At 44.2% G+C, this 23048-nt stretch overlaps 6 protein-coding genes across 6 annotated transcripts; 3 read left to right on the top strand and 3 right to left on the bottom strand.

Moving 5' to 3' along the window:
• Positions 1–1573: 1573 nt before the first annotated feature.
• On the bottom strand, positions 1574–3827 carry PAAG_08317 (hypothetical protein; the record flags this gene model as incomplete). Its single annotated transcript, XM_015846474.1, has 3 exons — positions 1574–2645; positions 2710–2973; positions 3673–3827. 3 exons carry the CDS (start codon positions 3825–3827, stop codon positions 1574–1576), a joined length of 1491 nt encoding a protein of 496 aa, XP_015701138.1.
• A 1964-nt stretch (positions 3828–5791) lies between these two features.
• PAAG_08316 (helicase swr1) lies at positions 5792–10828 on the bottom strand (the record flags this gene model as incomplete). The annotated part of the gene is made up of 1 exon (XM_002789674.1): positions 5792–10828. One exon carries the CDS (start codon positions 10826–10828, stop codon positions 5792–5794), a length of 5037 nt encoding a protein of 1678 aa, XP_002789720.1.
• A 516-nt stretch (positions 10829–11344) lies between these two features.
• Positions 11345–11928, top strand: PAAG_08315 (hypothetical protein; the record flags this gene model as incomplete). Its single annotated transcript, XM_002789673.2, has 3 exons — positions 11345–11470; positions 11530–11841; positions 11899–11928. 3 exons carry the CDS (start codon positions 11345–11347, stop codon positions 11926–11928), a joined length of 468 nt encoding a protein of 155 aa, XP_002789719.1.
• A 1247-nt stretch (positions 11929–13175) lies between these two features.
• Positions 13176–17476, top strand: PAAG_08314 (C2 domain-containing protein; the record flags this gene model as incomplete). Its single annotated transcript, XM_015846473.1, has 5 exons — positions 13176–15091; positions 15146–15331; positions 15403–15871; positions 15934–16515; positions 16580–17476. The coding sequence occupies 5 exons, from the start codon at positions 13176–13178 to the stop codon at positions 17474–17476; spliced, it is 4050 nt and encodes a 1349-aa protein (XP_015701137.1).
• Positions 17477–18406: 930 nt separating this feature from the next.
• Positions 18407–19238, bottom strand: PAAG_08313 (L-PSP endoribonuclease family protein (Hmf1); the record flags this gene model as incomplete). Its single annotated transcript, XM_002789671.2, has 4 exons — positions 18407–18553; positions 18766–18939; positions 19033–19046; positions 19196–19238. The coding sequence occupies 4 exons, from the start codon at positions 19236–19238 to the stop codon at positions 18407–18409; spliced, it is 378 nt and encodes a 125-aa protein (XP_002789717.2).
• Positions 19239–20809: 1571 nt separating this feature from the next.
• Positions 20810–21681, top strand: PAAG_08312 (hypothetical protein; the record flags this gene model as incomplete). The annotated part of the gene is made up of 3 exons (XM_002789670.2): positions 20810–20924; positions 21017–21303; positions 21469–21681. The coding sequence occupies 3 exons, from the start codon at positions 20810–20812 to the stop codon at positions 21679–21681; spliced, it is 615 nt and encodes a 204-aa protein (XP_002789716.1).
• Positions 21682–23048: the final 1367 nt, after the last annotated feature.

The following is a 23048-nucleotide window of genomic DNA, read 5'->3' as shown; positions in this document are numbered from 1 at the left end:
AGCCCCAAGCTGACACTTTGCTCTCTCAGCTCACCTCGCATGTAGTTCATTCCCGGTAAATCCGGTGCTGTTTATAATCGGAAAGCAAGAGAAGCCCTTTGAATAAACTGGCCGAGTTCTGACCTGGTTATATAAGAGAATGAGAAAGAAAGAAAGAAAAAAGAAAAAAGAAAAGAAAAAAGAGAGGGTACAGATGTATATATATATAGAGAGAGAGTAAACGTGGAAAGAATCACAAGTAATACAGTAGAGCATGTAAATAAGCGTACCTTCAACCGACCGATCTGCAGAAGCAGTTGGCCAAGGGATCTCTCGTTTCAGTGTAGGTTTATATGTCAAAGTGCCCCTCAGTATGTCCACCTATTTGGTCAGACTACGTTCTATGGAATGACGGTCTCTGTGCAGATGCACATCCGATTTGATGTGCAGTTACATAGTTCCCAAGAATGCATGGGGAGGAGATGGTGAAGAGCCGAGATAGCTATTTACACATACATCAAGTACTCTACAGTACGGAATACATACATATGGCATGTCAACAAGCTAAATGAAATACATCTCAGTGGGGTTGGGTAAAGCTAATGGTGGTTTGAACGAAAGGGTCATGATAAATGAGTTTTGGTCCGATGAAACGACTGCGAACCTCCCAGCCAGTCAATGGCAAGGGGGATTCCATGCCGACTGGTGGTTGTGACGGTACCACAACAGGTGCATCGGTTTCAGGAAGGTTAGATTGAACTGACGACATGTACAGCGGCGAGAAAATCTAGATACAGCTTACTATGTAGGGATGCTTGAGGTTAAGTTGAATTGTGTTGATCGAGGCTGAAGGAAGAAGTGTACGCCGCAAAAGCCTGAGTTCATAACCCCAACAAGCAATCAAGGAGTCGGATAACCAACGTTTATGATCGATAGAAACCGGAGTCATTCCCTGCTGCACGACCTCGGAGGTCAGGTGTGTGGTAGGGTTAATTGTGCAACAACTGCAAGGATGTCAACACGACGAAATACTGTAAATATGAATATATTAAGTATTAACGCCAACATATATGGATGTAGTAATGTAAGTAAATATATAGAGGTCATCATGTCCCAATGCTGTAATGTCCCAAGTCCGGTCATCCAAAAAAAAAAAAAACCCCTCCAGAACCCAAAGTAAACAGCAAAAATATATATAAAAAAAAAATGAAAAAAAAGGGAGGAGAGAAAGAAAGAAAGATTCAAAGGCAAGCTGCGTATATCTCAGCGAGAAGAAAAGAGTCGCAATGGAAACGAGCCGCGATGCTGCGCAATAAAACCTGAATATCACAGATAATTACCAATGAGCGCCCAACTTTTCCAAGCACCATATGGGCATAAAACTTTTGATGAAGTCGCCAATTCATGTACAATAAATGGCGGGTTGAAAAGTAGAACGATAGTGTTCCACTGAAAAGTGACTGTGCGCAACAGGGATTCCCGTATGATGGAGAGTAGAGACAGAGATAGAAACTGTGTGGGGGTGTGAGTGGGAAGTTTGTCTCGGGTCGAGAATTTGCAATTGAGTCTTCTAATTGTTCGAATTCCGCGAATGCTAACTTTCCCCTATGGATTCTGTTTCAGTATATTCATGGTTACTATCATTTCCCGATGGTAGAGCGCTTTTACAGTTAGAATTGGTTTCTGGAACCGAGAGTGAGGTGTTTGTGGGAGTAGCAGTCAGAGCTCTCTTTTCTGAGTGCGGTTGCGTTGTTGAGTTGTGTTGTTTCAGCAAGGATGATTCCTTTCTACGTTTCATTTGGGGTTGTCGTCGTACGAGAGGAACGCAATCGACTCTGGTGGGTTTGGATTTTCCGATACCGTCTGGACAGACATGCGCTGATGTAGCGCGTCTCCAAGCTTTAATCTTAGGGTCTAACTGAAGCAAATCTGGGTCAGAATTTGGTGACATTGCTGTTGGTCCCGGGGAGGGATGCGTGCATTGCTCGCTGGAGATTGTTTCGGTGCCGTTCTCAGCATAGTCGGAGCTTCCGTCACCTATGAGGAAGAGATGGGATGGGCAGGATTGGGTCATATCGGAAGCAACGTAGCTCCATGGAGTCATGGGATTGCTTTCTGAAGCCGCTGAACTTGCCTGTGTTGGCCTCTCTCCAGGGAGCGTTTTCGCAAATGGATCACTCGCAGAAATCGGGGATTTTGCGAAACCCGTCTGGCATGATATGGGCGCATTAATGGCGCTATTCGCGATCGAGCTGGTAACGGGGTTTGGGTGGCCATAGGAATGAACCGAAGACAATGGAGATGGAGTTGTAATGTGATGGAAAGAATGGTTTGTATGATTACCAAACTGCCTGTCGTTCGGTGTGGTACTCGACGAAATCCAATCTGCTGCAACACGTTGTGCTTCAAGAATTGTTGAATCTTTTAATATGTGATGTTGGGTATATCCCGATGGCACCATCCACCCCTTGAGATCGCTCCAACCAACCTTATCAGAAAAGGACGCCGCTTGAGTGGCCGACGGGTCGTTCACAGTGGTCAATTCGAGTCGACCCGGGTGTTTCACGGTAGGGCATACTGTCTGTCCATCATTCTGCTTCTTCCTCTTTTGGCGCGAAGGTTTGGTAACTCCCCACTTCTTCAGTCGACTGCGGAGTTGGGTTTCACTGTGTTTGGTTTGGATCAGATTACGTTCCGTTGCATATCGGGGAACGAAACGAGCATTCTTACGTCGGGTTGAAATCGTCGCTCCGAATTTTCTTGATGACTTGTTTCAACGGCCATTCTTCTTCCTTGTACAGCGCTGCAATCTCAGCGCGTTTGTTCTCCCAAACTTCGGATGGGATAGACGTCTTCATCTTCACAGGAGTTGTGAAGGAAGGTGGTAGAATTCTACTTGCGTTTAAACGAAATAATGGGTTTAGTTTCGGATACTCAGATGCTTTGCAACAGGCCATTAAATGCGGAAAGCCATTGATACCCTTCCTTGCCAAACTGTGAGTAACGAAATAAGTGGGAATTACTTGAAAATGCAAAGGTTAGGGAGAGGAATGGAAACCTCTACGAGGACGGATATGAAATTGAAGAAGTAGCGTAATGGAGTACGACAATATCATTCGAGCTAATGTGCACGGAGCCAGGCCGTCTCAAGAGCACCCGTCTCGCCAGTTGCATCAATAGCTGACTAGCGCACTTTCAGGAAGAAACACAACAACCTGGCCAGCCACAATTCTATAACCAGACTAGCGGTAATTGGAAATGAGAGCGATTGCCAAGCAGAGGTGGACTTACAGTCGGCACCGCTGGCTAGCTTCATCGATTCGATGTCAATCAATCACAACAGGACAGAGTATATTCTGCAAAAATAACAAGTCCAGAGCATGAGGTAAAGAAACAGTGACACTAATGCCAGCGTTATCATACCCACAGCACAAGGCACTATGTGACAAGGTAAGTCATCAAAATAAAAGAGCAAGGAAAAGGACCTTGGCGGTTCACCAGGCTGATCCGATCCATATGGATGTCAAGTCCCGAGAGAGTTGATTGAGATTGGGATGTAAAAAACCTATTCAGAGCGTCTATACGACTAGCAACGTCATGTCATCCTTCCAAAGTTCCAAAGGTTGTCAACATCTCGATCCCCTGCAGATTTCACTCTTAGACTTTGGCAGTAAACAAGTTTCCCATACATACTTTCCAGCAACACTAGTAATTGGCGCTTGGGTGGGGGCGACAAAGAAATGCACCAGAGCCCAATCACGTTCAGCAGCCAGCTGGTCGGTTTTCGCCCGGTCCAACGAGTTGAAGGTTGGATCTGTCGCAAGCCAAGACAATGTATGTATGTACATCGGGAGTACATATCTCCACCTGGGTATATTGCATCTTTGCACACTTGAGAGTACGGGCGGGCTGCGTAAGAATTCCATTAGCATAGATCTTTTCAAGGTTCTGTACTGGGATATAAAAGTTCAGCGCGAGATGGCCGTTTGCTAGAATATAGAGCCAGTTGGCGCATGATAAGTGATGTTGTTGCCCTTAGCAATCAGCATGGGACTGATGGTAACCTCAATAGAGAATCGGGGAGGACTGAGTTTATCCCGCTCAAAGGATATCGATCTCCATAAGCAGCTAACCCTGCCTTTAACCACTAGAAAAATGAAATCTATACGTGGTTCATTACGCTCTGTCTGTTCGTTGGACATGAAAAGGTTCCATGGACCAATTAAAAATCATCGAAGTTTTTATGACTGTGCGTTTTAATAGGGCAAACCAGCCATGAATAACGGAAACCCGCCTACAGAATGGTTCCGAAGGTCACTGCTCCATACTGAGCCAAGCAGAAATGGACATGAGTGAAGAAGCCACAAGCGCATTGGGTATTTTGGGTTTCATACACCGTCGCGTTGTATTTTGCAATACGGACGTGTACTTCTTGGGGTAAACAAGGGGGTAAGGTTTAGCACTACCTCCTTCGAACCCATCACCTGCCCAAAATCCCGAACGTCGATCTTCTTCCCGTTGGCATCGCTTCCCTAGCATTCCTCTCGCAGGACTACGAGGGTACCAGCTGTCAAATATTTCGTTTTCAACGAGTTAACTAATCAACCAAGCGATTTTTTTCAGGCTGGCTGGATTGAAATAAATCATCAGTCGTCATTGCAGTTAGGCAAGATTTGCTGATAATTACAACAACTGCTTAGTTGAGTTAGCCGGGAAAGCTGTCGACCACGGTACCGTCATTACAACCCTGTCTGGGTCTCTGTCACTCTGAGCGGAAATTCCAGGATATTTGAAGGTGAGAGATGCCATTCTCGGTACTCTGAATAGCATTTCGGACGTTGAAACGCGCAGAAAGTATCCGTATTCATTAGCGGACGCAAGATCTTACATAGGAAAGCTTGGAAGAAAAATCCGATATATCACATCGGAACCGTTCTTGGCTAAACCCGATTTATCATCCTCACGAAGATTGTGGCTTGCGACGTCTGAGGAAGTGTTCCTAGCTAATTAGCCAACCCCGGATAACTAAAGCAAGTCAGGGCATGTCCAAGAATCAGGAGTTCCAAGGAATAGTGACAGTGGGAATTTTGGGATCCCTGACACACCCATCATTATTGGCAGCTCTCCGCAAACCACGATCGAATAAAGATATTTCGTGAAACGAACATCACTTGACCTGGGAACTCCGAGGGATTATAAATATCTGAGGGATGTAGGAGTTGAACGATGTCCCGAAATCCAGAGAGTTTGTACAGGGCATGATGGAAGAGGTTCCAAAAGCTTCCGGTTTGTCGGCTTGTCACGTGCCAGAACTTCTAGCTGCCCGAACAGAATCTTGGAACACTCTTCAGCGGGACGATTAATGCACTCTAATTCCGAGAATTATTGATGAGTTAGGATTGATTGACGGGTATGGCTATGAACAAATGAAGAGAGCTTTGTGGCTCGAATTTATTCCGACAACATTCAAGAAGAAAATAAAAGACGCTCATGTCGAGATTATATATGTATATATAAATATATATATACACCAGAAGAACGGTTCATGGACCGCGATATCAAAGCACAGCAGGATGCGAATTAGCTAATAATAAGAATACAGCAGAGGGAAGAAGAGAACAATCATCATCTATGATGCGGAACTCTTTTTCTTCGTTCTTTTCCTTTTTCCACTAGTCACCAAGCCAGTAACGCCAGAGCAAACTAAAGTGTGAGAAACACTGTTTGCTATCTTCAAACAACCAGATCCGTGGTACATCGTGCAGAAAATAAACAACCAAAAAAACAAAAGAAACAATTATTCAAGGGACGATCACCTATTTCTTTTGATTCGATGCTCTTGGCCCCTCCTTGACTTTTTCTTTCTTTTGTCTGGGGGTAGAACTAAGGGTTCATCTTTCAAATGCCACTCCATAAAGCGGATAAGATAGTCATCGATATGACCCGGTTCGTGCTCTCCATTTTCATCCTGAACGGCTGGCGATTCCGGACATGCAGGAGTGTTGGCATTTCCTCCATGGGTAACAGACGGCTCGTATTCTTCAACTTCAGCTGCCACAGGTGACCCTGTTTGACTGAACCCAAGTTGCCCTGGGGTGTGTGGAACGCTGCCCTCCTCGAAGTCGCCATCATCTGCGTGCTCCAGTTCCTTCTCAGCGTTCTTTGCGGCGTCGATGTCTTCCTTATCCTCTGCCTGTTCGAAAGCTCGAGGAGTTCCAACAACCTTCGTATCAAGAACTCGGTCCATGGCTGCGCTTGCTTCATCATTACCACCCGCAACGTCGTCGCCTAGCATGTCCCGCACATCTAACTTTTGGAAATAATCTGTGGTGAATTCACCTTCTTGAATAATTACATCGTCGAGCATTCGTTTTTGATTGGCTTTGCGTAAAATGTTGGATTCAATGGTGTATTCAGAAACAAAACGGTAGATGTGCACGTCGCGAGTTTGGCCGATTCGGTGACATCTATCTTGACACTGCTTATCCATAGCAGGGTTCCAGTCCAGGTCATAGAATATGACTGTATCAGCCCCAGTCAAATTGATCCCTAAGCCACCAGATCTGCTAGAGAGAATGAATGCTAAGATTCGGGTATCGTTGTTGAATCGTTCGGTTAACATTTGACGCTGCTCCACCTTTGTAGCACCATCAAGACGGAGGTAGCGGTGGCCATGGATATTAAGAAACTGCTCCAGTATATCAAGCATTTTTGTCATTTGGGTAAATATCAAAGCACGATGGCCACCTGATTGCAATTTCCTGAGAAGTTTGTCGAGTTGCTGAAGCTTTCCACAATCGTACTGCAGGAGCCTCTTATCCGGAAAGGCGATGGACAAGCGCATCTGTGCTTCATGAAAAGGGTCATAGTCCGGTACCTTTTGTGACATGCTCAGGCATCGAGATTCGATTGGTGTTAGAGCCGCACCTGTTATTTCTGAGGCGACAGCGGCCGGTGTGACGAATGCAAATTTCTGTATAATGGTTTCCATCGCCAAAGACCTCTCATTCAGAGATAAAATCATTGAAGAAATGGCTGAAGACTGCTGCAAAAAGAAGTCAAGAAGTGGGTGGCGGGGAGGTAGCCTTGGAGACTTTGTCTGGATACCAGGATTGACGGTAAGAAAGTCAATGAGACTTTTCCCGTAGACTGGGTGTTGTCCATGACGTTTCGACTCGAAGTAAAGGCATCTTTCTAGCTCTTCCATTCTCGTTTTTCGCGATGAGTTTTCCATTGAGATCAATGCTGATTGAACCGAAGAGCCGTCAAAGTCCATGTTCCAGTTAGTGCGGTTATACTGGCGCTCCCGAAGTGTCCGGAGGGGAATATAAGCTGTAATTCGCGAGGTATCATCCACGAGCCTCTTTGACGTTTGTTCCCTTGATATGGGAACTAAATTTAAGAAGTCCAAGTCTAACTTGCTCAACGGACCCTCCTTTAATAGTCGACGCCGTACAAACAGCTCTTTGATTTCAAAATCGGCAATTGCTGATTTCGGCATCGAAAAAGAAGTCGTTATCTGTCGCGTCTCAAAAAGGTCGGGGTGATTACAGACCTTCCGCAATTGCATTAAACAGTTGATGATAGACAAATAATTTCCAGATGCCAATGTTTCTTTGGTTTGCGCTCTCGACATGAATCCGTCATATAAGTATCGTTGTCGCTTTGAGAGTCGGCATGTTACAACATGTTCAAACTTTGCGGGCATTTGTTTTTCTACATCCACCTTAAGACGGCGTAAAATGTAGGGGCGCAGCACAGTGTGTAATTTCGTAACCACTTTTTTGGCTTCATCATCCATGGTTTCTCTCCCATGTTCGAGAATTTGCTCTACGGGTCGTCGAAACCATTCAGAGAAGTTTCGAAGATCGGCAAATCCTTCAACGCCAGTGTCATTACCGTCAGACGGCATGAGAAAGAAAAGAAGGGACCATAGTTCAGTCAAATTATTCTGGAGTGGCGTGCCAGTCAAAAGCAGTCTTGCCTGGGTTTTGAACGTGAGCAGTGTCTGCCATCTCTGGGATCGGAAATTTTTAATATTATGTGCTTCGTCAAGAACCATGTAATGCCAATTCCGTCTCTTAAAAGTTTGTTGATCTTGGAGTACAAGCTGGTAAGATGTGATGCAGACGTGCCAACGGTCGTCGTCCATCCAGCCTTTGCGCTTCTGCCTTCGTTCCTCTTGAGTGCCATAATATGTAAGGATTTTGAATCCAGGGCACCACTTTTTAAACTCCATTTCCCAATTTAACATTACACTGGTTGGGACAACAACTAAATGAGGTCCCCACACCTCATGTTCGACAGCTAAGTGTGCCAGAAGCGCTATCGTCTGAATGGTTTTTCCCAGGCCCATTTCATCTGCAAGAATTCCATTTATATTGCTAGTGTACAAGCCTGCTAGCCAGTCCAAACCAAAGTGCTGATACTCTCGCAACGTCCCGCGAAGAAGATGCGGGATTGGTGTATTGATTGGTAGAGGTGATTTCGGAGCAGAATTATCAGTCTGATTCTGGTCCTGGTCGTATTGGTTCGGTTCATATGAAGAAACAGATTCAACATCTGACGTCTTTGTAGCCAAGGTGTCCGGCGAGGGCTGACTGCTGGCATCTCTACTTGGCCGAACATTGTTCGAAACTTGAGCGGTATCATGCTTTCCATTCACCTTACGATCGTTTGGAGGGGTTTCGTCTTCTGGAACTTCAAGCTTCAATGGCTGGGGTTCTGCCGATGCATGTCCTGAGGATTCATGCTCTTGCACATCAGGTTCATCTGGTCCGTTGGAAACAACTAGGCCTTTATCGTCATCATCCCCATTGTCTTCACGCCTCTCACTAGCTCCCTCCTCGTTCCTTATAGTTTTTTCCTCGGGTTCGACCATTTTAGTGGAGAAAAATCCAAGTAATCCAGGACTCTCTTCATCACTGCTACTTGCCTCATCATTGTCACTTCCGTCCGAACAGGAATTAACCCCATCACTGTCTCCCATGTCATTGTCCATGTCTGTTGACTCTTCAGCGCTATCATCCAGAAGAACTGAATCAACTTCTTCCAAATCTGGATCATGGTGTGCGAGCTCGCTCACAGGCGGCAAATCAAGACCCCCGCCTTTGTCGTTAAGTTCTGGGTTTGGAGGCGAACTGCGGATGGACGGCGAACGTTCCTGCTGCGATTGTTTCGATTGACCATCAACTCCAATGTTACTTGACGCTAGATGCGCATATTTAATCCGGAGTTGTTCTGCGGTCAAGCCTTCGTCGTCATTAGTTCCATCATCATCATCCCCCTCACTCTCAGACGTCGACATATTGCTTTCATCTTCCGTTTCCTCTTGGCTTGATTGATCCCTCTCCGAGCCCGTTTCAGTGTCATACTGGCTTTCTTCAAATTCGGTATCATACGCTCGATCCGGCCTTCTCATTTCAAACAACAGAGTGGATTGTTTGATAGCTTTGTTTAAGGCGAGTTGATCCTCAGCCTTTTTCTGCTCTTCCCATCGAGCCAACCGGGCTCTCTCTACTTCTGCACGAACTGCATCAAATTGACGTTGTAAATCTTTAACAAGATGCTTACGTTTCTGCCGTATATCTTCCTGCTGTTCCTTTAATATATCCTCTGGAAGTTTATTTCGCTTCCTCCACTCCTCTGCGCACCACTGGGCAAATAATTTCGCAAGGTGTCGATGCTGTTTGCGCTCTTTATCAAGTAATTTCTTGAAGTACAAGGCATGAGCGACAAGATGGTCTTGGTGAGAATACTGAGGTGGAGGTTCCTCGGCTGGATCGGTAATGTAACGGGAACAACGTTCCTTACTTAGAAGTTGACCAGGTTGACCGGCTTCCCAAACCCTCATTCTCATGCGTGCCTCGATTAGGGCAGCTTCGGGAGTCGAGAAGCCACCCTCGTCTTCTGTTAAGGTTTCATTTTCTACCCATTCCCGGAATGACAAGTATTTCTTTTCGGGCAACACATGAGATGGGTGTTGAGTAGCTAGTGAGGGCATTTTGACTTTAAATCGCAGCCTAGGCAGTTTCTGGATCGAATTCCATCCCGCTTGCCCCTCCACATCCTCAGATCCCTGACTTTTACCACTTGTATGAGAATTTTTTACAGACACTGGAGACATGTTTGCAGGGGTAACGTGGCCTCTCTGGGACTTGTGACTATACTTTGTGTTAGTTATTGGGGTAATGGACTTGTTATGAGCGCTCGACGAAGCAATACTTGGGGCTCTGTTTCTCAAAGTTGCGCTTTTGGAGACAGAAGTTTGTGAATTGCGTTGTTTTGTTAGCGGGGTCCTGGTACTCGAGCTCTTTAAACCATCTTTCCTAGGAGAAGTTCCCTCGGATCCTATAGTAGTAGTTTTACCAACAGATAATCGTCTCCCATTTGTTCCAGACTGAGATGCCATCGCGACCGCCGGGGAATTGCCATGTCGCGGGGAGCGATTCGGTTTTGCCCGATTCACATAGTCCTGGTGGGCGGAACGTGTTTGTCTCTTATCTGAAGGAAGCAGCTCGAGCGGCACCGCGTTTGTCCTGGATGACTTCCGCCTACCGCCCTCAATGAAAGACGTTGGCCCATCAACAGAGACGCGCTTCCATGGGGGAGATACAGGACGCGGCGTACTTCGACCGGAGGAGTCTGCAATTTTCCGTTTTTTGGACGGGGGTCCAGGGAGGACGTCGTGGCAGTCATCATCGTGGCTAGGGCCATTTGGAACGGAGTCGCCTACAGCAGAATCAAGAAGCGCGTCTTGGAGGGCAGAATAGTGAGATTTGTCTTCTGACTCGGAAGTTGCGCTATCGAGATGTTGCTGGGACGTGCCGTTAAGGCTGCCGTTTTGCATTTCTTTTTAGGTGGACAGGGGCGCAACCCGCTCCAGACCCCAACGATCCCAACGAAAACGCGTTGAAAATACCTGAATGTACCATCAATCAATAGCTTTCAGGTTTTCAAGTCTGCACAGAAGGTTTGGCATCGTTATCGGCAAATTTGCGTTGCTGGTGACGGAAAAACGGGCTTGTGTCGTGGGTCTGCGCGAGAAGTGGTTTTTCGCTGACTAGCGAGTCAATTTCCTTCCGATTACGATTACGTAACCATCACCTGAACCACTCTACAGGTGTCCATATACACTAGCTAAATAGGCTAAACCGTATCCGGACATGGCCTTCAGCGTCCAAGGGACATCTTTATTTTTACAACGGAAGTTCTATTGCCAGCCTGTAGTCTGTGTTGCAGGACTCCAGCTGTCCCCATTTTAGCTTTCGATCCTGGTTTGGCGAGTTGTTGAACAAACGTCTATAGTTAGTAATCTTTAATCTACAAGACATTGGTGCAATTGCTAACTTCCCCGCACTGCCAGATGTTGAGGCAATTTGCCGCAGCGGTAAAACTGCCCTCACGAGCAGTCTATCAGGTCCCCCACGCTTGTTTATCCGTCTCACAAGTTCGATATGCCTCTCAGGCTTCAGTAGATGATCCAGAGATGGTGTGTTGCATGCTACTCGCCTCCACCCGTTTTCCGTAGCTGATAAAATGTCTCTCCAGAACAACAACTATTACAACCCGCCAGGCCAGAAACGCCAATTCCGCGACCCATACGGCGACTGGTGGGATAAGCAGGACCGAAGAAACTTTGGAGAACCTGTTCATGAAGACAACGATATTCTGACTATACTTTCTACGGAAACATATACGCATTTTAAGCCCGGTAAAGGTTTATTCTTGTTGGGATGTGCAGCTGGTTCCGTTCTCCTTCTCAGCGGGATTATCAGCCTTTGCTACTCCGACAAACCCAGTGCCCCTCGCACATTCCCGGATGGGCTGGAAAGGGAGCTTGGAGGGCCTAGCACTGTTCGGGTATGTTTGAATATTATGATGACAGTTTAATTTTTATGGAAGCTGACTCTCACCCAGGCTCGGAGACCGGAAGAGGACAAATGGTGATTTTTTGCGGAGGCATAGGTTTTTTTTATATGTAAATAAAGCGGCACATTAGAACTACATCCAACAAATGTATTTGTTTCGATGTTGAGTTTGAATTGCTACGGTTATAGTTGATAATGGTTTTAAAAAAAGTCGACTGTGGTTTTCTACAACCCTTCAATTGCTTGCAGCTGGGAAGCAGATAATTTTAGCAATCACGCATCTTTTTTGGCTTTTTAACTCTCTGATACAAGTTCTGATGACAGTACATGTCATGAAAGATAAAGAAATTCACTGATACACATATTTCTCAGCATGACACGGGATCGAATATGATAATCTTCATCAGATTGTGTTCGAAACTGCTGCTTTGTTGTCAGTGACAACCTGTTTCATTCACACATTAGAATCAGGTACTGCTCATAAGAGCTATTTTTATAACTCTTATTGTCAAACGTTATTTTCACATAATATCTGCAAGTTGTAAAACATGATAATGTGCAACAAAAACAAACAAGCGATTTATTTGTTTGTTGACAGTCTATTTGACCAACAACTGTAGCATAGAGTAAATAAATGCGAGAAACAATATGGGTCTTAAAAATATCATATCCACCAGTTCTTATTTCCTAGAAAGAGCATACATTACATCCACCCCGGTTCTCCAACTTCTATCCCCCACTACCAACCCACGAGGGTTAAGTCGACGCAGGCACGGAGTGCACTAGCTTTATAAGACTAATAGTATTTCTCAGGATACACAAACAATTCATAAACCTTTTCGTATGCCGCATCTCCGGAGCGCGCAATCAAATAGATAAACCTCCTTTTGCCTTCAGTGGTTGCCAAGCCACCAGTCCACCCAAACTTGTCTTTCGTCAGCAACGTCACGGTTATGGGTAAAATAAGCACCTGTTCCTTTTCTAAAATGCTCTTCGCCCCGTTCGTTTCAGATTTAACTTAAACTTCTTAGTTCGCTTATCGAACATCATTTTTGCTGATACTCTTCTTCGATCAATCATCGACGTAGAGTGTATAACCATCCATTACACCTTCTCGACCCACTCGCATAGTGCATACGATACCGTTTGATTCAAAAACGCCCGGTCCGCCCAACAGGGAGTAAGAATAACGTGTTATTCGATCCCCAGCTCCGTTGCGCGCGTCTCGCTGAACTCCATGACCGATTCTCTTCTTTCTTGCTGCTCACCCACCTCCTGCTTTGGATAGATAAGAGGGAAAAAAGGTTAGGCGCATGCAAAGGTCTCATGTCGACAGCATCAACACGTTCTCGCGGCTTCAGTAGGCGGCTTGATAGCCAGAGCAGCGAGAATATAGGCCGCCGTTCACGAAATGTTTCGATTGCACGAAGGAGAACTATCAGCTACAATGATGCGTACACATATGCACTCCGAGTTGCGTATCTCGCCTACCTTCTCCAACCAAGAGCCCGTCGTAGACAAAGTGTAGCAGCACCTCGTCCTCGTGCTCAGAAGTCGTCAGCCTCTATAATTAGCGATCTAAGTTTGGTTAAAGATCATAAAAGCACCAGATTACCTCATGGGTTTGTGGGTCGACTCGAAAATCGATTGACAGGAGTATTCAAAGGGATTGAAAAGGAGAAAGCGTATCAGGATGAGGGAGTGAGGAGAACCTTTGCGGCATTTTTAAACGAGTTAAGGGAACCAGGTTTCAACAAACGCATGAGAGAGGAAAGACGTGCAGAGCCTCTAGTTTTAATATTTTTCTCCAATGCTACAAAGGAACTATCTAAAGGCCAACCCCCCGATGATATAAGCTGGAAGCTCATGGTTGATCGGCATGTTGCTCTATTCGTGAGAATCATCATCCTTATACTCAGAGATCATGGCTGGGATAAGGATAGACCTGAACTCGCTAGCCAGCTCTCTGTCTTGGAAGTCAAATTGCTTGCGCATGATCAGGATCTCGCACAGGCTTCTCAAAAGGATGGAGGAACTGCGACTACTGAACTTGCACCACTATCTTATAACGTCGACGATATGCCATTAGTCCAAGTCGTGGTGAAGGTTTTTGGGCTTAGGAATTCGCAAGTCCAGTCGGATATCAACAAGTATAAAGATGTATGGACGGCAAAGGCAGCATTGCAGGACCTCAAAACGTATCAGGTTCAGCTCAACTTAAATACCAGAAGGACGCTATCCAACGACGACTTTGATTCAAACGATGCTTTTGAAGCCTGGAAAAAAGCTGAAGCTGGTGACCTCTCTCAAATGATGTTCTCTATAATGCAATCTAACCCAGAGACCAAAACAAGCACAACTGGTAGCACACTTCCTTATCTGAGTACCAGATCTAGCGACCTTGCTACCATAGATTCAGGCTATTCTGAGCCGTCTGAAGTTTGCTCTGTCGATGCTTTGTCCCTAGCTGACTCATCCAATGATTACTCTGATGACCATAATTTATACACCTTCATTCCTCCGGATGTCAGGTCTTATTACCGCTTCATACTCCTCCAAATTGTTAACCATGAGCTGCAGAACAGGAAAACCAACGTGTCTGAAGGAAAAGCTGAAGGACATCCCACTACCCTTCTTTCCAAACAATCTATGGATCTACTTAACGAAATAAGTCTCCGCTGGCGAATACCACCGTCTACCCGGGCTGTCTTGTTTCTTGATGTTTTCCGAGAAAAATACGTCGAGCAAGAGATTGATCTGGACACTTTAGACTCCGCATTCGTTTTTGTGAACCAACCACCAGTAGAAAAATCGAGGCGTAGTAGCTTCATCCCAGCCTTGACTGCGAGCAGAGAGAACTGGACGCGGGCCGACTTTGGTGTAATGACGCACCTACTCTCCTCTCTTCATGAGGCTCTCCTTCGACAACTCTACGAGACGATGATGCATTGTTATGACACCAAAGTCCCTCCTATAGGATCGGTCATGTACATCCTGGAAAATTACGTCGAGGCGGATCCCAACTTTATTCCCAAGTCGGAGGATCACGAAGAGTTTCGTTCACATGTACATAACGGACTGGTGGAAAAGGCAAAGGAGGTATACCAAGAACACCTCGACAAGGAAATTCCTCCTAACACAGATGTGTGGGAATTTTATCATGTAATGCAACTCGGGAAAGCTGTCATGAAGCTTGTCCAACGAATACAGAAGAGATATAAAAATAATCCTGAAATTATGGGGTATGTATTATAGCTGCTCACTAATTTCACATGGGCCGAAGCTGACTTATTTAGTGTGAATCCCTCACCTATCCTAATTAAATGCGTTCTTCCTATGTATGCGGAAGACGCGCGTGATATCATTGCTAGGATTATACAACAAGCCAAGGATAAGAACGAAGGAATTGGAATACAGGACGGGTTTGATCTGTACAAAGAATTGGCAGAAATTCGGCAATTTTATATATCGACACTTCCCGGGTAAGAGCTGCACCTATGATTTACGTTCTTCTCCTAATTGAAAACCCTTTTCCGCTAATGATATTGAATAGTGACACGTTTCCCATTCCAATTGAGAAACTTCTGGTTGACTTCGTTTGGCGTTGGATTCGAATGACTGATGAGAAGGTTGTGGATTGGGTAAACCAGGCCATTAAACAAGATGACTTCAAAGTCCGGACTGAATTGCCGAATGACATACCATCAGAAGAGCAACGGCACAGCGTGTCAGTAATCGATATATTCCGGTTCTTGAACGAGTTTATCAATCCGATTGTACAACTGAACTGGAACGACGATGTGGGATATGCCAAGTTTATGACTGCCATTTCAAAATCGATCGGGGCAGGTGTCGCGAGGTATTGCGAGGTCCTTGAACAAATGTTTAGTAGGGAAATGGATCGCCTTACCCCGGAACAGGAATCGTCTTTGTCGCAATCCCGACAGGAGAAATGGATGCAAATGGCCAAAGAGGCGTGGAACAGCAAGGAGAAAATCGAACCGTTTCAGTTCTTCCCGGAGGTGGGTCTTGAAAGCTGAAATGTGGCGGTTTTTTTTGGGAGTCAACTGACCTTTCCTTTTAGTCCTTTGTGAAACTGAATAATATTGAATACGCCCTTCATCAGCTTGATAAGCTCGAAAGAGACATAAATGTTGATGCTTGCGCGGACGTACTTGCAAAGAATGCTCCCCCTTCCTTAAAACACCCGAGGAAAACCACGAACTATGTTTTCACAGTCAAAATTGTTGAGGCAGAAGATCTGAAGGGATGTGACATGGATGGCCTTAGTGACCCATATGTTTCTTTGGCCGATGAGTCGCAGCGTATATTTAAGACCCGCATTATTTATGACAATCTAAATCCCCGATGGGATGATACTGTCGATATCATTACTAAGGGGCCTCAGAACATCATCGCTACAGTCTGGGATTGGGATGCCGTCGGAAGCCACGACTACATGGGACGTACTTCTCTCAAACTTGATCCGGCTCACTTTGCGGACTTTGTACCTCGAGAGTACTGGCTAGATTTGGATACGCAAGGTCGAATTTTGCTCCGCGTCAGTATGGAAGGCGAACGAGATGATATTCAGTTCTATTTTGGTAAGGCGTTCCGTACTGTAAAGCGAGCAGAGCGGGAGATGACCCGTAAAACAACAGAAAAGGTGTGTGTCAAAAAATTATGTCCAACCCCTGTCTCAGGAAAATTTCACTGACATCTGTTCCCAGCTTTCTGCCTATATCAACCACTGTCTTTCTCGCCGCGCTCTCAGAGCGTTGCTGTCAAAAGGTATCACGATGTCTACAGTTTCTAGTTATTTCAATAGAAACCGAGCACCGACTGCTTCAGGTCCCACCCAGGCGGAAATTGAGGGCGCCCTAGATACGCTCTTCACATACTTTGATGACAACTTTTCAATCATGAACCAAACGTTAACCGCAGAGGCCATGAGAACAGTCATGGCCCGTTTATGGAAAGAAGTGCTGGTAACTGTGGAGAGTTTATTGGTCCCTCCACTTTCGGACAAGCCTTCCAACCAACGGCCCCTCACTCAGCAAGAAGTGGATGTAGTATCTCGCTGGCTCCTTTTGCTCCTCAACTTTTTCAATGCAGTCGATGAAGAAACGGGAGAAGCAAACGGCGTACCCATGGATATTCTCAAGTCTCCCAAATATCACGAAATCCAAAGTCTCTTCTTCTTCTACTTCGAGCCCACCGATAACTTAATCCGAACATCTGAACGGATGGCATCCGCAACATCAGCACGACACCAGGCGAACAGAAACCGACTTTCCGCCCCACCTTCCACTTTAAGTCCGTTCTCTGCAATTGGTGGTGCTGCCGGCATCCCGTCCGCCCGCCGGTCGAAGAGTATCATGTTATCCCGTAACCTGGGCACGATGAAGAAAGCCAAGCAGGAAAAATGGCGAGAGGCACAAGCAGAGCCGAATGATGATATGATTCTGCGAATTCTTCGGATGCGGCCGGAGGCACATGCGTATATTCGTGATCGCAGTCGGCAGAAGGAGAGACTTGCCACGGCTGCTGCTGCGGATCTAATCGTCAAACAAAGCTTAATGGCAGGCAATGGAGGTCGGATGGCTAGTATATTGCCGCGACGGTAATCTACCATGAGTTCTACGATATGGGATATAACCGGAATGATTTTTTTTAACCGAATGTGCTGCTTTGCATGGGCTTTGGTCTGGTGGTGATTTTATTATATTTAACATGTGGGAGAAGATACAGCTTTGTTTGAAGTTCTTTTTGTTTCAACTTCCCTCCATATCTTCATTGATCTCAACTCAGGGAGCATACCTACAAAATTCCCGCATTATATTTAGCGGATTTACTGTTTTTCCAACCGTTTACATCCTTCTAGCAGCATGATATCACGTCTTATTTATTCTTTCTGTGTCTTCCAAGGTTGGCGTTAGTCCCATTCTTCTCACCTTGAACTGTTATTTCCCCGCTATTACGCATTGTGTTTCGCTTCAACTTGATGAACCTTGCCGTTTGACGTGAAAAGCTCGTATAATTCCCCACATGTTGTTCTGTTTCTTGCTTTATTTATTGTTCATTGTCGTTTCTGTAGCTCATCTGAGCTCATGGTATCTTTCTTCCACGTTAATTCCGTTGTTAGTTAATAATCGCACCTATACTTGGTTTTCATACTTTAGTTGATATAATTACGAGATGAGCGTTCGGGAATGGTTACTTAGAATGGTTCGTTTCTACTCTTAGCGAATTATGTGGTTTTATTGATTGATAAACGATTGAATTTGGTAACTGAGATATCTGTTCAAGGCAGAGGTGCCTAGATTATGTTTGAGACTAGTAATATGGCATTCAGGTATGTACGTTGATTGCCGGGCTTTACTTTTCTAAATATCTCCCTATAACCAACATAACCGTAAAACCATATTAGAAAAAAGTGAAAAAACGGATCATATTTTATTGGGTTCCAAAAAATTTTATGTGTGATACTGCAACACGGGCCCGTAGATATACTACCGGACGATCTATGTATATACGTAGAAAAAACCACACGTCCACTATTGTAGAGCAATACACTCGATCTCGACAGGGACACCCTTGGGAAGCTGGTGGACAGCAACACAGCTGCGAGCAGGGCGGCGCGTGAAGAATTTCTCGTATTCAGCATTCATTTCGGCGAAGTCATTCATATCCGTGAGGAAGACCTAAGAACGAGATTCCCGACAAATTGGCCCCATGTTAGTGTGTTTTATCATCTTAAATTAAAAGAAATTGAGAATCGAACAAAAAAATATGAGCATCAATTCATCTTCCACTCTCGCTCAGCAAATCGTTCTTCGGTGGAACCGTCAACAAACGAGCATCTTTCAAACGCTAGTGGATGATGTAACACTGTCGTTTCCCCTCAGTCACTTACATTAACCTTAACCACCCGATCGACCGTGGTACCCGCCGCAGCCAATACGGCAGCAATATTCCTGCAGCACTGTGCGGTCTTCTCCCCGACGGTCCCTTCAATCACATTTCCCTTTTCATCTGCTGGGATCGCACCGGAGAGGAACACCTGTCCATTTGCTCTAATGGCGTGGGACTATTGCTTTATGTTTTGCGAAAAAGTGCAAAGTTCGAGTTAGCCCCTTTGCGAGCGGGTACACAAAAATAGTGTAAATCAAAAGGCACGTACGTAAGGGCCCGCAGCTGGATGTGAAGTTCATCAGCATGTATTGGGAATTGAAATGGAAATTGATTGCCCTGTTCAGGGGCGGAGGGCCAGGTTTGCTTGGTGGAGTATTTTGCAGGTTAAAAGATTTGGGGGAAGAAGGGGGGAATTGGTAAATTGGACTTACGAGGGCAAGCATCTTTCGCGAAAACGTGGACGATATCAGCCATGTTTCTCGATTGTGTATGTGTGAGGCAGAGATGAATTTGCAACGGCAAAGAGGGTTGGCGATGGACAGGAGGGGAGCGGAGACGAGCGCTGCAGAGAATGCGGTTTCGTAGATGTTGTCTGATCATGACCTCACTCAGTTGCGACGGCTGTTGTTTGCTTTGGTTTGATTTCGGTGTCGTTTGACCGACTGGTTCCACTTGTGGATACGTGGATGGTCACATGACCGCGGGTAGATTCGGGAGCTTCTCACCACCCGCCAGATCGTTACTTTGATCAATTGGTTGATAAGAGGGATTGTTTCCATTCGAAGACAAAACCCATCTCTCTAACTAGTTACTAGTTAGCTTTACATTGCCCGTATTTTACGTGTGAACTCGCCCGGTGTTCGCTCGCCTCATCCACGTGATATCAAATTATTTAAGTGGGGCGCCAAGGCTTTCCTGCTACGGACTAGCGCCCTGCCTATCAATACGGAGTTATAATTGACTCGCTTGGCTTCAGCTATATATATATATATATATATATAAAAAAGGCTGATATGAACTCTTGGTTTTCAAATAGCAAGCCAGCCATACAATGTTAGGACTGAGGTTAAGACTGGAGAACTTTTGATTAGTGGTACATATCACATGGATGAGGTGAGCGCGAGGTCACCGTGAAATACATTAGTCTCGACTCTCTTGCACAAACCTATCCCCATAACAACCAATATACCTAATTAACTGCCTAGGTATCTGGCATGCCATACCTTCCACGCTATTCAACAGGATATGAATTCCAGTTCGCGCGCTTTTCAGCAGCTCAACTCCCACCGAACTGTTGTCTCTCCAAAGTTCTCCAAAAGATTGATTTCGCTTGTCTGAAACAGCCAGAAGCAAGCTTCTTCCCATACCGCCTAGGTAGACATCCCGGGCCCCCTGCGAATTCATAGCTGCGAAAATCCCGCGACCTCTGACCAATTGGCCAATGATTGAAATACCGTCAAAAAGAAAATGTGCTCAATTGTCCTCATTCATGGCGCTGCCAAGTCCACCCCCTCAAGTCACTCAATGCCGATAACATGTTATATAGCAAATCTGACTTATTTTTATTTATATCCCTCGTACATTCTCTAGCAAGCCCATCTCCTCGTCCCTGGAGCTTGAACCAATTGGCTTTTGTTTTCTCACACAAAAACGTGGGATATTTTGGTTTTTTATCATCTCTGGTCAGATGCTGGGTTTTATCTAGTTACATGACAAGTGCAAGTCAATAGGTGCAAACAATCAGCAGAAAACAGAGTGACATTGCTGCCACTCCTCAGTTAATCTTTGATTCCATTATTTTGCCTTTTCTGCTAACATCTATTGTTAGAAGTCTGTTATTTCCCATGGTACTTTACTGTACATACACATATTTTCTTCTTAAAGCCTGCATGTCCCAGACTCAGGATGCGAGCTTTGCGTGTTTCTATTCCTTCCTGACCCCAAGAACTGATTTTCGATTTCTGCGGTTTTGTCCTTTTCTACCACATAAAATTACCAAGCAGCACCCAAAACAGCCGTAGATACTGGTTCCTGGATAAGTGATTATGACATCCTTCGTTTGCAGCTTAACTCTGCTGTTGCAGCTCGCCTCAGCCCATTTTTCTGTTAAATATCCCACCTGGCGTGGTGATTCCTTTTCAACCCAGTGGAACAGACCATGTAGGCATCTATATATCTCTTAGTTACCCTATCTGCTCACTCCTCCCCCACCTCATAAATCCAGCCCGAAGATATCTAATACTACTACTCAGGCGGAGGGGTCAATGTGACTAATAACCGAACACAATGGCCACTGGACGGAGGTTCCGTCCTCTTTAGCCCCAGCCATCCGTGGGCAATAACATATGTGAATCTAGGTCTCGGCAGTGACGACAAAGTTATCTTCAATATCTCCCTGGTCTCAGGTTTCAATCAAACTGGGAATGGCACGTTCTGTTTTCCAAAAATCCAAATTCCACCTTCGTTAAACTTCGCAGCTGGGACAAATGCGAGTCTTCAAGTCATTCAATTATCGGAACTAGGATCTGCGTTGTATAATGTCAGTTTACTATTCTTTTCTTCTCCTTTCTTCTTTCTTCCTTCTTTCATTTTCACAGTTGTTGTACCTGTCCCGATTTCGATTCGGGCAACCATACCCCTTGTAAATTTGCACAATGAAAACAGAAATCTAGGGCATGTTATTAATATACTTATTCCCCCATAGTGTGCCGACATCACCCTCTCCAAAGATACAAAACTTCTTTCAACCGAGAGATGTGCCAACTCCTCAGGTATCAACTGGAAGCCCCTTGGAGCAGCTACTAGAGGACCATCGAACACCACCAAAAAAGGAGTTGGGTCTATGCCCATAATTGATAAAAGCGTCATGAATATGTGGCTCGGGGGGGTTGTGGCATTCTGGCTCTGGAACTGGTGATTTTTAGTTCAGTCTCAAAAACAACAACCACACAACTCCTTCTATTTTTGAAGTTTATCTATGTAGAGGATTGAATAAACAGAGCTAATGAGCGAATGTATCACTATCTCTAACTGATCTAACTCACGGATTGTAATGAACGGATTGTTGGGCGAATATGACTCATAAGGAAAAGAATGAAAGGCTGTGCCAAGCCAGAAGCAGTTGTTCTGACTCCAGACAAGCATATGAAAGGCTACGTGAAGGGTTAATAGCTGTATAGCTGTATCATCACACCCCTTTATTCAATTACAACTATGTAGTAATTGAATATCCAATACAAACATATTAGTAAAATTCAAGCTTGTGAATATGTCTCTGAAATTATGTTTAGTTTAACAATTTTAATTAGTATGTCTGCTATATTTTGAGTGTCATACAGGTAATAAATCTTTAGTTCACCAGCTTTAATGTATTTATGAATAGTGTTATCATATATTGATATGCTTACTTTAAAAATGACTTGTTTGACTGTCTGATAAGGCAATTGAGCCTTCATTATTCACATAAAACATAGTAGACTCATTCATCCACATTTCAAATGCTTGTATTTTTTTAAAGACTAATATAGTCAAATCATTTATTTGATTATATCAAACAAACTTATATATCAGCTTCTGTACTAGATTGTATTATTAGAGATTTTTTTTTGATAATTACATAATTGATATACTTTTGAGAATAAAAATCTGATAATTAATAAATTTAAATTTATAATATATGATATAAACTGCATCAATGTAGTTACTTTGATAATCATTCATCTCAGTTGTTTTGATAGTAGTTCACATATGAACAGAGCTTAATTACTAAATATTAATTGATACTCTCAGTTTGATTATCTGTTTTTATGTGATGAGTTGATAAAAATTTCATTTTAATTCTTAATTACCTGATGAACTTATTTAAGAAGTTTAGATGAACTGTAATTTATTATCTGATACAATTGAATTTGATGCTTTGTAATACTTACAATAATGTTTAAAACTGCTTAGTATTTAAAAATCAATCAGCATCAAAACTTTAGTAATTTTCTATAAATAACTTCAATGCCTTTTACAAAACTCAGTTAATTTTTAAAATTTTGATTCAAGAATACTCATATTTGAAAACTCTTACTGAAATTAATCAGTCTTTTAATTTTATAAGATTTAGACAAGAATTGAGAATACAATTGATGAAAACATGCTTTTCTTCAAAAAGAAATAATCACATGACTTTATTATTATTATCACGTGACTCTATGGATTGTTTATAATCTGAGTAAACTTAGATATTTTCTTTCTCTCATCAAGTTTAATATTTCATTATATAGTAGTTAGTAATGC

Source organism: Paracoccidioides lutzii (assembly GCF_000150705.2).
Source record: "Paracoccidioides lutzii Pb01 unplaced genomic scaffold supercont2.32, whole genome shotgun sequence".
NCBI classification, from domain to species: domain Eukaryota; kingdom Fungi; phylum Ascomycota; class Eurotiomycetes; order Onygenales; family Ajellomycetaceae; genus Paracoccidioides; species Paracoccidioides lutzii.
This window is presented reverse-complemented; position numbering and strand designations above follow the sequence as displayed.